At 42.0% G+C, this 16757-nt stretch overlaps 2 protein-coding genes across 2 annotated transcripts; both read right to left on the bottom strand.

Annotated features, from left to right (window-relative positions):
• Positions 1–300: 300 nt before the first annotated feature.
• On the bottom strand, positions 301–1523 carry LOC138870726 (autophagy-related protein 23-like). Its single transcript, XM_070148560.1, has 3 exons — positions 1068–1523; positions 638–829; positions 301–570 (listed from the first exon to the last, which is right to left on the bottom strand). Exons 1-3 carry the CDS (start codon positions 1521–1523, stop codon positions 301–303), a joined length of 918 nt encoding a protein of 305 aa, XP_070004661.1.
• A 10315-nt stretch (positions 1524–11838) lies between these two features.
• Positions 11839–13061, bottom strand: LOC104245968 (autophagy-related protein 23-like). The gene is made up of 3 exons (XM_009801681.1): positions 12606–13061; positions 12176–12367; positions 11839–12108 (listed from the first exon to the last, which is right to left on the bottom strand). The coding sequence occupies exons 1-3, from the start codon at positions 13059–13061 to the stop codon at positions 11839–11841; spliced, it is 918 nt and encodes a 305-aa protein (XP_009799983.1).
• Between the last annotated feature and the right edge of the window lie 3696 nt (positions 13062–16757).

Below are 16757 nucleotides of genomic sequence, written 5' to 3'. Positions count from 1 at the left end.
CACATGCTAAGGCATAAGAAAATTTTACTAAGTCTTTGAGCCAAAAGAGGGAAAAGATAGCCATCATGTAGAGGCCATATCGACCCAATTCAAAGAACCTAAGGGCCAATACATTTTGAGTTCAAGAACATGTTCTCACTCGATTCGAACCTAAGGGTCCCACTGTCTCGAATTTGAATAAGAACTTACTCCGAGATTGGGATTTAGCATGCTCGACAACATGAAGTACTCGAGCCTGAGCAACATCGGAAATCTCTTTTGCTCGAGCATGAGCAGCTTCAGCATCGGCTTAATAGACGCTTACGCATCGGCCTTTGCTCTTTCCGCTACAGAAGCGGTCTTTGCAAGCTCAGCGGCCAACCGAGCCTCAAGATCCTTAATTTTTTTGTCTCGGGCCAGGCTCTCCTTTTTCACGCTTTGGAGGTGACGTTCAACCGCAGACAACTGGTCTCGGGCTGTATCTTTCTCTGAGGCGAGGCGGTCCATGTTCTGCTTCCACTCCAAAGTCTCTACATCTTTTATCTCTGCCTCCTCACGAAGTTGCTCGATTTTCTCAGCCTTCTGTTGAACCTGCAGGATCTAAGTGTTAATCACCAATATCAAATTGATATGTCAAGCTCCTGAAAATCTACATTACCTGTTCGATGAGATCGGTCTGTTTCTTATGGGATGTTGCTAATTCAGCTTGGAGGTCCTTGATCTCCTCTACCATTTGCACATAGAGGCATTTGAGATCATCTCTCTCATCCGTAAGCATCTTGAGAGCGGCCCCATACCGGTTTATCTGAGCTTGGGATTTGTTGAACGCTTCCCGATGAAGCATCACAGCCTATGGAGAAAGGAAGGAAATCAGACTGAAGGGAATAAAAGCAAACGTAATAACGGAGGATGAATTTACCTGGTGCAGGAGTCGCTGAGCCTCATAAAAAAATGATCGCTGCATCTAGGTCAGAAACGTCATCGACCCCAGCAAGGCAGCCACGGAATATGTCCTCCCCTTCATGGGCCATTCCCACATCGGGGATCTCCATAGACTATGCCTCCCAAAATTTTCCTTCAGAAAATACAGCATCGGAAGACGAATCAATATTGATTGCCCCAAGTAAGTCACTTGGGGCACTCTCTCCTTTTCGAAGGGCCTCAGAACTGGCCCTTTCAGATACGTCCACCGATTGCGCATCTCGATGAGAGGCAACGTCAGCCCCCGCTGACTTGGGTACTCTGCTTGAGGCATCTTCCAGGCCCTCCTCAACTCGAGGCTGAACTTCTTCAATCATAGCCGGCTCAATGGCCTTTGCGCTCTTATTTCGAGCCACCAACCTGAAGTCACCATCTTCATGTTCCTCTTCTTCTTCATCTCGTAGCCAGAGAAATGCATCCTCAGATAGGACAGCGACGTCATTCTTTGGCTTGTGAGTCTTACTCTTCTTTGGTTTCGAAGTCTCGGAGATCGAAACCCTTTTTCTCTTCTTATCCTTAGATGGTTTCGGGGCCTCCTCTTCCCCGGGCGGGGCCGGACTCATTTCGGAAACATCTCCGAGACATGTATAAAAGGAGATTAAGTACAAGTGAAAAGAGACACTTTGAAGAAGGGCACCAATAGAGTATAAGGTAATCTTACCGTTATTCTTGGCCTCCCATCAGCCCCTTGCCAAATCACGCCAACATCGTTCAAAGTACGAAGAGGTCGAGGCCAGCTTCCAAACCCAGCCTTCGAGGTCTGGGATTGCACCAGACACCCAGGGAACCGCTACATCATAAGAAGAGATGTGGATGAAAAAAGGCAAAAGAAACAAAACAACAAATAAAAACTATGAGTAAGTTCTACTTATGCTTCATGTTCCATTTCTCGGGGAATGACATCTTCTCAGGCGAGATTATTTCAGAGGTCCTCACTCAAACAAACCGACTCATCCATCCCCGATCCTTAGGCACGTTTGTACTCGAGAACAACACCTTTGTGGCCGACGTTGAAGCCTTATTAATCCGCCTCGGTAAAGACGGGGGCTGTACAATCTAATGAGATGGTCGAGGGTGAAAGACATCCCCTCTACCTCGCTCACAAAAAATCGGAACAAAATCACTATGCGTCAAAAAGAAATGTGGATTTGGCCTAGGGTTATTTTGTATTGGCGGCAGAAGTTGATGATTACGGGATCGACGGGACCCAGCATGAAAGGATAAGTGTAAACACTTAAAAACCCTTCCACGTAAGTAGTGATATCCTCCTTGATAAAAGGCTCTGTCATATCACATATCTCATTATCGTCATTGCCCACCTGGAAATCTACGACCCCCCAGAGGGGGTATATCCGCGCCCTCAAGGGACCGTCCGACACCAACAACGCTCGTGACAAAGAAAAGAAAAAATGGCTACTGGATTCGCCATCATCATAGATAGAGCCGCCGAAACACAGGGCATACCGCTTGAAGGATATTATTTCATCCCTTCAAATAACTGATGAGGGTTTCGAAGGTGTGGCACCAACACCTGGGAGGAACGATTCGCCCGAGCCCAGTCTCTGCCTTCCCCAAATAAAGCAGCCATTAAAGGCAGGTTCCGACGACCCTCGAGGAGGCGAAAGCGGCCTCACATTGCATGTGAGAAAAATGGCAACAAATTCAAAAACAACCAAGGGCACCAGCCATCAGCATCGTATCCGGCGTCGGTATGATAACCAACCCTGGAAGCCTTCATTGCGGTAAGATAAAGCCCCAAAAGGCTAGCAATGCCTTTGCCAACACGAGATCAGCACATAAAGGCCTCCGCCAAAGGAAGCTAGCTAGCAAATACAGTTGCATCTTAACATACATTCATACGGAACAGTCCCCGGATATCGATCTAGATGATCCAAACGCAGGCAAATCTCAGTCCAGAGACTACATTCGAGAAGTCATTGGCATCCCTAAACCCGCCGGCCCTCGGTCAAACCTCCTCTGAAAGGCCACTACGAAGTCCGAAGACACCACCCACGCCTTCACAGTAAGGATTCGGCTGCCCGATGTTACTGGTCTTATTTTGAGCTAGGACACAAAGAACCCTACGTAGAGCCATTTTATCAATCGAAAGCTCCATGAAGGTCCGAGGAAGCACCCAAATACAAGTAAACACCTCAGTAGCAGTCAATCTTATACATTCTAAAAGGATTATCTACATCAAGATCAATAGGGACCCCCGGGTACCCGAAGATGACCTTCATCCAGGATGACGTTCCCATAGGCCCCAGAATTCGATGCATGATCTCCAAACAATTCGGAGGGCCCCGATAGCCCGGAACTATCAGAACGATCCAAGGTTGGTCCGAAGTACGATAGTGGGTTGGAGGAGAACCGTGTTGATCAGCAGGAGATCAGAATGGACACACGCACTCAAGCTAGATATCGACGGTCAACAAATAAAAGAAGGCATTCAAAGAGCCTCAAAGGTCATGGGAGCATACAAAAACAAAGCAAAGTAAGAAAAGCAGAAGTCAGAAAAAGTATATTCATATTCATAAGAAATCCATAAACAACAGCCATCGAGGGGTCCTTACATATGATTACAAAAGTTCGCGAGGGGATCATCACGCAAAAAATCAAATCCAAAGATATGCATACAACAAAAGCCTAAGAGTCTAGTCTACTTTTTGTGTGGTATCTCTGTCGTCATCCCCTCGGGCATATGACCTCAAAGATAATATCTTCCAAGTTCGAGGCCCTCAAGGACCTCATCTCGATTCCTTAGAAAGGAATCTTTAAAAGGAAGAGAGGTGAGGGAAGGAGACAAGAAGTGGCTGGGTGAAAAATTTGGTTGTCATGAATCCCGCCAGTATAAAACCCACCAAGCCACTTCTTGAGACGTTGCCTCGGCCCGGGAGGCAACAGCCAGCGAAAACCGCCGCCACACCCTCCAGGAATCCAAAAGGGGTGTAACGTGCCAAGCCGAGTGAGGAGGGTGAGCAGCGGTGTATAATTCGAGCCCCCTCTTGAGCAGCGGTGCATAGTCCAAAAAATACCCTCCAGGGTCGGAAGGAATCGACCCTCTGCCTCATCGCCCTGAGCTGACAACGACTGCAGCGACAACAACAACAGTAACAGCAATAGAAGCAACATCACGGCGGCACAATTTCGTCCAATCAAAAAGAGATCAAGAAAGGAGTCAAGGCGCATATAGCATAAAATCTTGAAGCCTGGGGCCTCGAACACGGCAAAATGGTGGAACTTTAAATAAGGAGAGATAGGTATCGAAGAAAGTCTGAGTAGAAAAGCTAGCCACAATGAGCCCCATTTATATGGAGGGCAAAGCAACCGACGGCGCCATTACCGCCCTCAAAAAATGTAACGGGAGGCACAGTCAATGCGTTCATAGAAGCTGAACTGATAGCAATGATATGACTCCAAGGGTCGTAACATTTTGGGTGATCCCGAAGAAGCAAAAAGGCGAAGTACCTCGATACCTGTCAAAGGAGGGCTGCACCATCTGCATAATACCGCTACAAGGGATCGGGAAATGATATGTCTATACCGTTTCTTATCACTTCCCTATAAGAAACGCGGAGACTATCTGTGTGCGGTGAAAACCGAGGAACCAATTCCCCCCCCCCCCGACGTAATGCTTCAGAGAGTGACCCCGGAAGCACGGGATCTTGGGTCGGTCACTTTCCTCGAAACCTGTCGATGCCCTGCCAAGAATAAACATCGGCCAAGGCCCCGACGAACACAGGAATTCCCCGAGGAATGCACCCGGGGTTGATCAAATCTATTCAAGTGGCTTGACACCTTCCCTCATGCAACATAAAACTAGCGGGCTGTCACATCTCATTCTTTTTTGTCATACTAAGTATTTTGAACTAAGTTTGGGCGTCCTCTTTCTATAAAAGGGGGGTCACCAACACCTTGCAAGGCAGAGCTCTATTGATCCAACTCAAGTGTAATAATATCTTCTCTCTCATCTCTAATTTGCTTATTCCCATTGGTTTAAAGTCATTTATCTTCAGTCATTCTCCTGACCACTTGGTACTGGCCCGAGGTCGCCCCCATATTCATTGCTTCTTAACTTGTTCTTCATTCTATAGCTTAATATTGGCCAAAAGAGCCCTATTTAATTATACCTTTAACTGTTATCCCATTCCCGGTTGTCCCCAATAGTTCGAGATCGATATCAACGTTGACCCTGAGGTCCCATCGACCATCTCTGCACTCGAATAACAGGCCCTTTGGTTTGATTACTGCCTCGTCTTAGCTCGCATTTTATCATTATACTTCACGTTCTTAGCATTAACTGCTTTAACAACTAGCTCGAGAATAGATCACGTATTTTTAGAATCCCATTTACATATCTAATTATTGTTACCATTTTCACGGTAAACATACATAACTCAGATAAGAAGTCCAAATCAGGTCTGCCTGCTGATTGTAGCAGTTATTAATTAACAAAGGCGAATTCAGTTTTGTTGTTATCACCTAAGGCTTGCCTAAGTGTGTTGGTGATATCCTATAAGCATGATATCTATTACTGATTCAGAATGTAGCAAAGTAGTAATAGTTTTAAACGAGCGATTTAGGGATCCTATAGGCATGCTTTCTAAACCGTATTAATAAAAGGAGTAGGTTGTTTAAGACTGATTCAGAACAGTACGACTCAAACTGATTTTAAACTAGACTGGTTTTAGATCTTATAGGCATGATCTCTATTATTGTTGATTTTTAATCCCTATAGAAATGATATCTAGTTGAACGTGAAACGAAGCAGGCAGGAATTGCTTGAAATTCCTATAGGCATGGTTTCTATGAAAATACTGATTTCAACCTTATGAACATGATGTCTGATTATAGCCGTTTAGATCCTATAGGCATGGTGTCTAAGTGTGGTAATAAAACATGCAGAATTTAAAACAGGTCCTATAGGCATGTTATCTAGATGTAGAATTAAAACATGCAGGATTTAAAGAAATAGATCCTATAAGCATGTTTTCTACCCTTCGAATAGCTAAACATGCAGAATTTAAAGAAACAGATCCTATAGGCATGTTCTCTACCCTTCTAATAGCTAAACATGTAGAATTTAAAGAAACAAATCCTATAGGCATGTTCGCTACCCTTCTAATAGCTAAACATGCATAATTACACATCCCTTTTTCACTAACCAGTCCCCAATATTTGTTACAAATTATTACAGACCAAATACTGAATTACATCAGAATAGTGTAAAATAAGAAGTTACAACCATAGGAAGTCTGATTCTTGACTTCCTCTTTGAGTTATGGAATAAACCACCTCAAGCACCACTTGTTTCAAAGCCTTTCTCAGACCTGGGAGTGTCAAAGTTCCGTAAGGGTCTCAAAGGACCCCGGGCAGTGCTTACACCCAGGTTTCCATAACCAGATAGAGGTGAGTGCAGTGTAGAAGGGCTAGCCCTTATGTGTCCAAGTTCAGAGGGAGCTCATGGGTCCCAAGGCAAGGCTCACACAAGAGGGGTAGAACCTAAGTTCTAAGAGTGTATTGGAAGTGCAGAAACATAGATTTATTTTAAGACTGGATTGAGAGTAGTAAGGGGTAAGGGTGATTTGAAAACAGTAGTAGTAAAACTTAAATTACATAGAATCAATAATTGCACAAAGGGGGTCAGGGGTTTCAGGAATACAATGCATGAAGCATATGACCCCGGGAAGGGTCAGGTTTGGACATGTACAGCAATAGATGATGTTGGCATGCCTACAAACCAGACAGAGAACACAAACACAAAAAGGGTATGTGGGGTTTGGGATTCATACACCTAAGGGATCATTAATTAAAAGGGGTAGGGAACATATTTCACATGCTAGTAATGTAACTTGATTGCAGAAACATAAGCAAAGTAGACAAGAATAAGAAAAGTTGGGACAATTAAAGAAACAAGTTGTTGTTGATGCTTGAAGATTAACTAGGACATACCAGTAAGAAGCAAAGTGCAGAAAGAAAAAGTGAGCAAATTTCCACAGCCTAGCCTTGGTTTTCAGCCGGCTAGGCAAAGCAGTAGCACAAGGAGTAGTAGAGAAAAGAGAGAGAGTTTTGAGTGAAGTGTGTGTTCTGAACTCAGATGGTTCGTTCTTCGTTTGAAAGAAAAGAAAATGGATATTTATAGTTCTGAAAACAGGTGAAGAATAAGGTAATAAGTAAAGCCTTAACACAAATATAGAAACAATCATAAGTCAGAATCAATTACACAAGTGATTCCCTTTAATTAAGGAATCACTGATTAACGGGTAGTAATAGGTTCAAATAAGGAAAGAAATTAGTTTGATTATTGCCATATAGGGGATAGTAAAAGCATGCAGTGAACAATCAAGTCTGAGTACAAAAATATGCTTAGTTTTGGAAAGGATTCAGCAAGGTAAAACATCACAGTAAAGGGAAAGGAATCAATTAACAGGCTAGTGAAATCAGGGCTCATATAAGAAAAGCTTTTGAAATCAGTCACAAAATCAAGGTCAATCAAGGAAGAAACATGCTTCTATACTTCAGTATATAAATAGAGTGAACAGAAACATCAGACATGTGAGGCCAAGCATATTGGCAAAAGAAACAGCATACAATAGTAACAGAAATAAGCATAGGATTCGGTAGTGAACAAAGATAGATAGTCAGGGCTCACACGTATAGACAAAGTGAAGAAGAGAGTCAAAACAAATACAGGTCTCACGGTAACAAGTGAGGAAACCTTTTGAGAAATCAGGGTTTCAACAATGGTCGAGTTTAAAAGATGGTAAAACTCAGAATCAGATGAATCACATAAAAAAAGAGTCTGAAACAAGGAACCTTAAATCGAGTCAAGTATTCAAACAAACAATCTCAGACCCAAAGACCTAGGGTTTTCAACAATAATCGAGTTCAAAAGATGGTAAAACAAATAAGTCAAACAAGAATGAGGAACTTAATCGAACCAGTACACAAAACAAACAGTTTCAAAGCTCGAAGGAGACCAAAAAGAATTAGGGTTTTCAACATGCTGACTCAGATAGAAGAAAAGCATGAGCAAAACATAGCAGAATCACAAACAACATTAAAAATCTGAGAAGAGATCTTTTGAAAAACTTAAAGGAAAACCTTAACGAAAAGTCGTTTTGAAAGGAAAGTTGAAGAACTTTCGAGAAAAACACTTAAAACATTCATAGCAAGTATAGATCTAAAGTAGTTCTGAAAGAAAATCAAAAGGTCTTAAAGATTAGGGTTTCGAAAACCCAGAAGAGGTGAGAAAGGCCTTGAAAGTTTCCGATCTAACCAGGAAAGTCAAGGATCTGCCTTAAAGGCCATAGATGGCCGGAGAAAAGCCATGAATAGCAGTCGAGCAAGGACAGGACCAGATTCCTTCGAGGACTGGCCATGAAACCATAAAAACAAACACCCAGGAGCCATAGGAGGCCATTACACATCTCCAATGGCCATGGGAGGCCATGGATTAGGCGGGGTTTAGGGCGGATTAGGGTGGGGATAGATGGCGGCGGCTAGGGTTCATGAGGTTTCAGAGAGAGTTGAGAGAGAAAATGGATTCAGAGGCGGCAGTTGGTGAGAAATAAAGTAGGGTAAGGGGTCGTTTGGGGTTAAAAAGGTAAGGGGTAATGGGGGTCGTTGATCTAAATGATCAACGGCTGGGATTAAAGGGGTTAGGTGTGAATCCGGGTTGGGTCGTTTAAATAGGTTAGGGGTCAGGTTTAAACGAAATTGGGCCGGGGGATATTGGATCTGATTTGGGGTTCAATTTAGGCTACAATTGAAATGCAATTGGGCTATTATTTAAATAGCCAATTTTCCCCTTTTAAGAATTATAAAAAATAAGAAATTAATTTCTAAAAATAAATTAAAAGCACTAAAATGACTTATAATATATAATTAACCATTTAAAAATACTGGACTTAATATTTATGAATATAAATGCAATTAAATCTTAAAAGAGGCTAATATTGCGATTATATGCAATTTAGCTTTGAAAATACTAAATAAGTTTGTTAAAATATGCAAAAAAATTACCTTAGCTATATTTTAGCCTAAATATGAAATTACAATAAAGGAATTACCAAATAATAATTTTGGAAATAATTATTGGATTTTTATGGACAAATTAGGGGAATAAATTAATTTAAAATCCTTTAAAAAATTAAGGAAGAATAATAAAACATTTGGACATACTTATATATGTATACATATGCTATTTTGAAGGGTATTTTGCATATTGAAAATATATAGGGAAAAATTGGATATTAACAACGCCCTTGCAACCTTAGGGTCATCAGTCGAAGATGATGAAATTAGCTTGGGGACTGTTGTACATTTTTCAAAATTGGTGGTCGAAGAAGGCCACGCCGAAATAAACTCCATGAGCCTAACTTAGGATTGGAGGAATAAATATACGGAGTACTTGAAAAATGAAAAGCTCCCATCGAACCCTAAAGTATCAAGGACCTTACGAACAAAAGTTGCTTGATTCACATTGGCTGACGATGGAACATTGTACAGAAGAATGTTCGACGGACCATTAGCGATATGTTTGGGACCAAGGGACACCAATTATGTTCTACGGGAAGTCCATGAAGGTACTTGTGGGAACCACTCCGGTGCTGAATCACTAGTTCACAAAATCATCAGAGCAGGATACTATTGGGATAGTATGGAAAAAGACACTAAGGAGTTTGTTTGAAAATGTGATAAATGCCAAAGGTATGCACCAATGATCCATCAGCCCGGAGAACAACTTCTTTCGGTCATATCCTCATGGCCATTCATGAAATAGGGGATGGATATCGTCGGCCCTCTGCCATCGGCTCCAGGTAAAGCTAAGTTCATTTTATTTATGACCGACTATTTCTCTAAATTGGTTGAGGCACAGGCTTTGAAGAAAGTCAGAGAGAAAGAAGTAATAGACTTCATCGGGGATCACATTGTATGCCGATTCAAGATACCCGCCGAGATACTGTGCGACAATGGAAAACAATTTATCGGCAGTAAAGTAACAAAGTTCCTCGAGGATTACAAAATAAAAACGATATTATCTACGCCATATCATCCTACTGGGAACGGACATGCCGAATTGAAGAACAAGACCATCATTCAAAACCTAAAGAAAATGTTGAACAATGCTAAGGTGAAATGGAGAGAAATTTTTCCCGAAGTCCTCTGGGCATATCGAACAACGACAAAATCCAGTACGGGGGCAATGCCGTTCTTCTTAGTATATGGCGCCGAAGCTTTGATCCCGATCGAAGTTGGGGAACCAAACGTCAGGTTTCGATACACAACAGAAGAATCGAACCACGAGGCTATGAGCATAAGCCTCGAATTATTAGACGAAAAATAGGAAGCTGCCCTCGTTTGATGGCCACCTAGAAACAGCGAATCCAAAGATATTATAATCGAAGGCCCAATCTTCGATACTTCAAAATAGGGGACTTAGTCCTGAGGAAAGTCACCCTCAATACTCGAGAACCTAACGAAGGGAATCTCGGCCCAAATTGGGAAGGACCATACCAAGTCCTCGGCGTCATCGAAAGGGATCTTACAAACTTGGCACAATGGAGGGCGAACAATTGCCGAACAATTGGAACATATCACTCCTCAAACGATATTATTGCTAACGTATGACTTTCTCCCTTTTCATTTGTATCTGATGCTAACTTATTGCAGGTGTTCGATCGAAGACGTCGAGAAGCTCTTCAACACGAGGACCTTAGGTTTTAAAGTACGTGTTGCACTCTTTTTCCCTTAGATAGGTTTTTATCCCAAATGGTTTTTTCCGGCGAGGTTTTTAACGAGTCAACAATTGTATGTGCTACCTGGGGACAACTCAAGTATTCGAGGCTTCTTTACAATCAACCTCGAATACCGGGGGGCATCACCCTCTGATTTTATGTTTTCAGAAAAGATGTTTCGTATCAATAGGGATAGGAAAATTTTGTAAAGGGTCAAACGGTCAAATAAACCATGCCCATGTGGATTTCCCGAGCCCTAATGACAAAACATGTATGCATGAACGATATATTGAAAGAAGCACTTTTTCCTTATCATATGTTCCATGCCTTAGTGAAATTTTTACTTTACAATTTCGTACCTACGACATTCCACGGAAATCGGCTCAAGAGCCAATCGCAACTAAAGCTCGAGAAATTAACCTCGTACTCAGGGACTGTCGTTCGAAAATCGACATGCACAAATTGTTAATCTTAAGACCTTAAAAAGGAAATCCTTGATTTTATAAGGCCACAGCCACCCCACTCGGGGACTGATACTTCGAACAAGTTTGAAGTATAATCGAGAAAGAAGCCCAGTGGGAAAATATCAAGTTAAAGGCTACGGCCAAACTATCACGATTCGGAGACGTCCGAATTCCGTAATTAAACAGGCCTTCGAGTTCTCTAAAAACCGGTTTTAAAAGGCTATCCTCGTCAAAAATAATCAAAGGGCTCTGATAAAATCAGCCCTCGACAAACCTTAAGAGGTACTATTCAAATACAAACTTGTGCTAAGGCACAAAAAACAAAGGGGTTTCGATCAACACTAAACCCTAAAAAAACCAATGGGTACAGAAAACACATGCTAAGGCATAAGAAAATTTTACTAAGTCTTTGAGCCAAAAGAGGGAAAAGATAGCCATCATGTAGAGGCCATATCGACCCAATTCAAAGAACCTAAGGGCCAATACATTTTGAGTTCAAGAACATGTTCTCACTCGATTCGAACCTAAGGGTCCCACTGTCTCGAATTTGAATAAGAACTTACTCCGAGATTGGGATTTAGCATGCTCGACAACATGAAGTACTCGAGCCTGAGCAACATCGGAAATCTCTTTTGCTCGAGCATGAGCAGCTTCAGCATCGGCTTAATAGACGCTTACGCATCGGCCTTTGCTCTTTCCGCTACAGAAGCGGTCTTTGCAAGCTCAGCGGCCAACCGAGCCTCAAGATCCTTAATTTTTTTGTCTCGGGCCAGGCTCTCCTTTTTCACGCTTTGGAGGTGACGTTCAACCGCAGACAACTGGTCTCGGGCTGTATCTTTCTCTGAGGCGAGGCGGTCCATGTTCTGCTTCCACTCCAAAGTCTCTACATCTTTTATCTCTGCCTCCTCACGAAGTTGCTCGATTTTCTCAGCCTTCTGTTGAACCTGCAGGATCTAAGTGTTAATCACCAATATCAAATTGATATGTCAAGCTCCTGAAAATCTACATTACCTGTTCGATGAGATCGGTCTGTTTCTTATGGGATGTTGCTAATTCAGCTTGGAGGTCCTTGATCTCCTCTACCATTTGCACATAGAGGCATTTGAGATCATCTCTCTCATCCGTAAGCATCTTGAGAGCGGCCCCATACCGGTTTATCTGAGCTTGGGATTTGTTGAACGCTTCCCGATGAAGCATCACAGCCTATGGAGAAAGGAAGGAAATCAGACTGAAGGGAATAAAAGCAAACGTAATAACGGAGGATGAATTTACCTGGTGCAGGAGTCGCTGAGCCTCATAAAAAAATGATCGCTGCATCTAGGTCAGAAACGTCATCGACCCCAGCAAGGCAGCCACGGAATATGTCCTCCCCTTCATGGGCCATTCCCACATCGGGGATCTCCATAGACTATGCCTCCCAAAATTTTCCTTCAGAAAATACAGCATCGGAAGACGAATCAATATTGATTGCCCCAAGTAAGTCACTTGGGGCACTCTCTCCTTTTCGAAGGGCCTCAGAACTGGCCCTTTCAGATACGTCCACCGATTGCGCATCTCGATGAGAGGCAACGTCAGCCCCCGCTGACTTGGGTACTCTGCTTGAGGCATCTTCCAGGCCCTCCTCAACTCGAGGCTGAACTTCTTCAATCATAGCCGGCTCAATGGCCTTTGCGCTCTTATTTCGAGCCACCAACCTGAAGTCACCATCTTCATGTTCCTCTTCTTCTTCATCTCGTAGCCAGAGAAATGCATCCTCAGATAGGACAGCGACGTCATTCTTTGGCTTGTGAGTCTTACTCTTCTTTGGTTTCGAAGTCTCGGAGATCGAAACCCTTTTTCTCTTCTTATCCTTAGATGGTTTCGGGGCCTCCTCTTCCCCGGGCGGGGCCGGACTCATTTCGGAAACATCTCCGAGACATGTATAAAAGGAGATTAAGTACAAGTGAAAAGAGACACTTTGAAGAAGGGCACCAATAGCGTATAAGGTAATCTTACCGTTATTCTTGGCCTCCCATCAGCCCCTTGCCAAATCACGCCAACATCGTTCAAAGTACGAAGAGGTCGAGGCCAGCTTCCAAACCCAGCCTTCGAGGTCTGGGATTGCACCAGACACCCAGGGAACCGCTACATCATAAGAAGAGATGTGGATGAAAAAAGGCAAAAGAAACAAAACAACAAATAAAAACTATGAGTAAGTTCTACTTATGCTTCATGTTCCATTTCTCGGGGAATGACATCTTCTCAGGCGAGATTATTTCAGAGGTCCTCACTCAAACAAACCGACTCATCCATCCCCGATCCTTAGGCACGTTTGTACTCGAGAACAACACCTTTGTGGCCGACGTTGAAGCCTTATTAATCCGCCTCGGTAAAGACGGGGGCTGTACAATCTAATGAGATGGTCGAGGGTGAAAGACATCCCCTCTACCTCGCTCACAAAAAATCGGAACAAAATCACTATGCGTCAAAAAGAAATGTGGATTTGGCCTAGGGTTATTTTGTATTGGCGGCAGAAGTTGATGATTACGGGATCGACGGGACCCAGCATGAAAGGATAAGTGTAAACACTTAAAAACCCTTCCACGTAAGTAGTGATATCCTCCTTGGGGGTAAGAATCACCACCTCTGCATTTTTCCAATGGCAGTCCTTTTCACCTGCTCGAGATCGCCCTCTGTCATCGAGCATATATACCTCGTCATGGGCTCATATCGGCCAGGGACTGACGAGGTTTCTCAACTTTAAAATCAGAAGTAAGGTCGCACGACCCAGGAACGCACTCCTCGATGCGTGGCTCCACCGGCGTTTTATCGTCGGGCATCTGCGATGAAGAGGTTTGTTCCTTTTGAGGAACAGTTTTAGATGTTTTCGCCATTTTTATATGTGTCGAGAGAAAGAAGAAGATGAAGCTTGTTGTTTTAGGAAAGGATTGGCAAACAGATTCCGAAGAATTTGCAAAATTGAGAAACTTGAAGAAAGTAGGAAAGCTTTGAAGGTTAAGAAAGGTTTTGAAAGTAAAGTTTGAGAAGATTATGAAGAGAATCTATTTATAATATTTCAAATACGGTTCAAGGGTATCAGTGGCCGACCATCATCTGGCACTAATTAATGACTTTGAGAACTATGCAGATGCGACGCTTCGGTCGCCTCCATCGCTTACATCACGAAGATGACGTTACAATTGGTCGATGTATGAAATCCAAGACTCGGTTCGTTTCTTTTCATTACACTCTAAGAAACGAGGGGACTATCTATATACGGGTAAAATCGGGCTTGCCCGATTTTGTCATTATTTCGAGATCAAAGAACTGCATCGAGGGTCAGACCTGAGAACGGAGATAAGGTGTCGAGTTTGGGGATCGAGGCACCCGTTGAGATCGAGGTCCCCGACGATCGAGACCGGATAGGACCATCTTCGAGCGGAGCACAATAACGGCGAAATATGTATATCCGGTCGGAGATCACGGCGAAAATCTCGGAACGGAATAAATCAAGGGCACTTGTATCAATCATGGGATTTACTCCCGTAATTAGAATTGTATCACAATTAGGATTCCTCTAGTATATAAAGAGAGGTCCCCATCTTTTGTAAAGGGCTTACACTCGTACAGGTCAAGACAATATAATATTTCTTTCTTTCTTCTACTCATCAGTTCATTACTCTTTAATTATTGTTTTATATTCTTGTCAATTTCATCGCTTATCCCTAAATTAATCAATTGGTATTAAGTGAAATCGCGTATCCCTAAAACCCATTACAAGTTTAATTGTTACTCGAATTTTAGGGTAAACAAAAATATAATTTGCTCTAAATGCAAAGTAATAAACTAAGCTAGGGAAAATGACATGAACTAAGCTAATAACTATATCCAAGGAAACAGACTTCTCCATGTCTGATCCAGTGCCTATACATCCACAAACTAAGGATTGAAATTAAACCATCCCGCAGCACTTCAATGCTCTCATCAGGCCCCAAAGTTTCACAACCAGAAATCAAACAAAGTAATGTCCATATACCATTTTGAATGAGGACAGTTCATGTGATCATGTATGAGCTATATGAGATCCATGAATGCCTCATTTCAATCAAACAAGTGTGTAATATCTTCTTTAACATCCTGTAATAATGACTACTAATCCATAAATAGCCATATGCATAGGACTAAAGAATTCCCTCTATCTCAATGTACTCCATGAAATGATTGTGTGCACTAAAAGCTCCATACACCACCAAACCATCACACTACAATAAGCATGTAAACATGTTGGTACCACTAGAAGAGGATCTGGTGATGTATAAAACAAGATCATGCCAATGCTAGTAGCACGTTCCATCATTCTAGTCATGAATACATGTAGAAATCCTAATGTCCAAATAAAATAAACCTGCCAGTAAATGGTGTCATGAACCCCATCTAAAGAAGTGCTCAAGCATATGATGTTCCTGCAAGGATAACTTAATGAAGCAAAATAGTTTTTACACAAATGCATATACTGGAATTTCCTGCTTGGCCAGATTCCTCTAAGTTCTATCAAAAAAAACCCAGGTTGAGCATGGGACCATGTTAATGCCACTACGAAAAGTTCAAACAGTCCCTAGAACACAATAATCAGCAGAGACGGATGTAGTGTTTCTCTGACGGGTTCAACCATGGGTGAAGCTACACTATAGTTAGGGTGGTTAATTGACCATCCTTCTTCAAAAAACACTGCACATATAAATAAAATATTAGGTTTTACAGGTATACAACATATATTGAACACCATTTGTCGGAGATTTTTTTTTATTTCTTTCAAGTTTGAATATCCTAAGAAAAATTCTTGGCTTCGCCACTGGGTTCAACTGAACCTATAACTTTTGATATGGAGTAAAAAGTTATATATAAAAATTCATTAAAATAGTAGATAGGAACTCGTAACTTTAAAAATATAATGTGTTCAATACTAAAACTTTAAAAGTTGAACCCATAGTATTTAAATTCTGGATTCGTCTCTGATAATCAACATATCACAAGCATCCAATTGATCAGTGGCATATTCATCAATCAGGTGCTCTTCTATTGGAATCCTAATCTTTAGATTAGGGGTCTTAGCTTTGTCAATATTCAACAGTTTCCGACCCCTACCTCCAATGCCACCCTATTATCATAGTGACCACATTCCCACTACGCAAAGTTTTATCTAACAGCAAAACTTGTACTATTTTTACTCAGCCTATCTAAATTGTTCACAAGTTCTTTTGAAAAGGCAAAACTTGTATATGTTGTTCAATTGTTCGCAAAGATTTGCCGGACATATCAAATTTGGTACTATCGGTAAGATAATTAATTCCTAGTCATAGCAGAGATTAAGATACGATTACACAATTAATTTAGAGTTAGAGTTTAAGAAAGTGTACCGTTAAACTTCATGGATTCAGCAACGATAACAAACGGTGATTAAGCCTGAGACCAACTTTCATGATCCACTAGCTACGCGCTCTCACAGCTCGGAGAACTTGACTGATGAGACATCTACCGTTACCACGTATTCAAGAGGCAGAATACGCTAGGGTTTTCTAATAGGTAGTGAAAGAGGGGTTGGCCTCTATTTATA

The sequence above is a fragment of the Nicotiana sylvestris genome, chromosome 6 (assembly GCF_000393655.2).
Source record: "Nicotiana sylvestris chromosome 6, ASM39365v2, whole genome shotgun sequence".
Taxonomy (NCBI): domain Eukaryota; kingdom Viridiplantae; phylum Streptophyta; class Magnoliopsida; order Solanales; family Solanaceae; genus Nicotiana; species Nicotiana sylvestris.
The sequence above is the reverse complement of the archived record's forward strand: the minus strand, read 5'-3'. Positions and strand labels throughout refer to the sequence as shown.

Coding starts and splice junctions, on each gene's coding strand:
- LOC138870726 (XM_070148560.1), bottom strand. CDS start 1,523: ATGAGTCCGGCCCCGCCCGGGGAAGAGGAGGCCCCGAAACCATCTAAG. Junction 830..1,067: donor TTGATTCGTCTTCCGATGCT/GTATTTTCTGAA, acceptor CTTTCTCCATAG/GCTGTGATGCTTCATCGGGA. Junction 571..637: donor AGACCGATCTCATCGAACAG/GTAATGTAGATT, acceptor TAGATCCTGCAG/GTTCAACAGAAGGCTGAGAA.
- LOC104245968 (XM_009801681.1), bottom strand. CDS start 13,061: ATGAGTCCGGCCCCGCCCGGGGAAGAGGAGGCCCCGAAACCATCTAAG. Junction 12,368..12,605: donor TTGATTCGTCTTCCGATGCT/GTATTTTCTGAA, acceptor CTTTCTCCATAG/GCTGTGATGCTTCATCGGGA. Junction 12,109..12,175: donor AGACCGATCTCATCGAACAG/GTAATGTAGATT, acceptor TAGATCCTGCAG/GTTCAACAGAAGGCTGAGAA.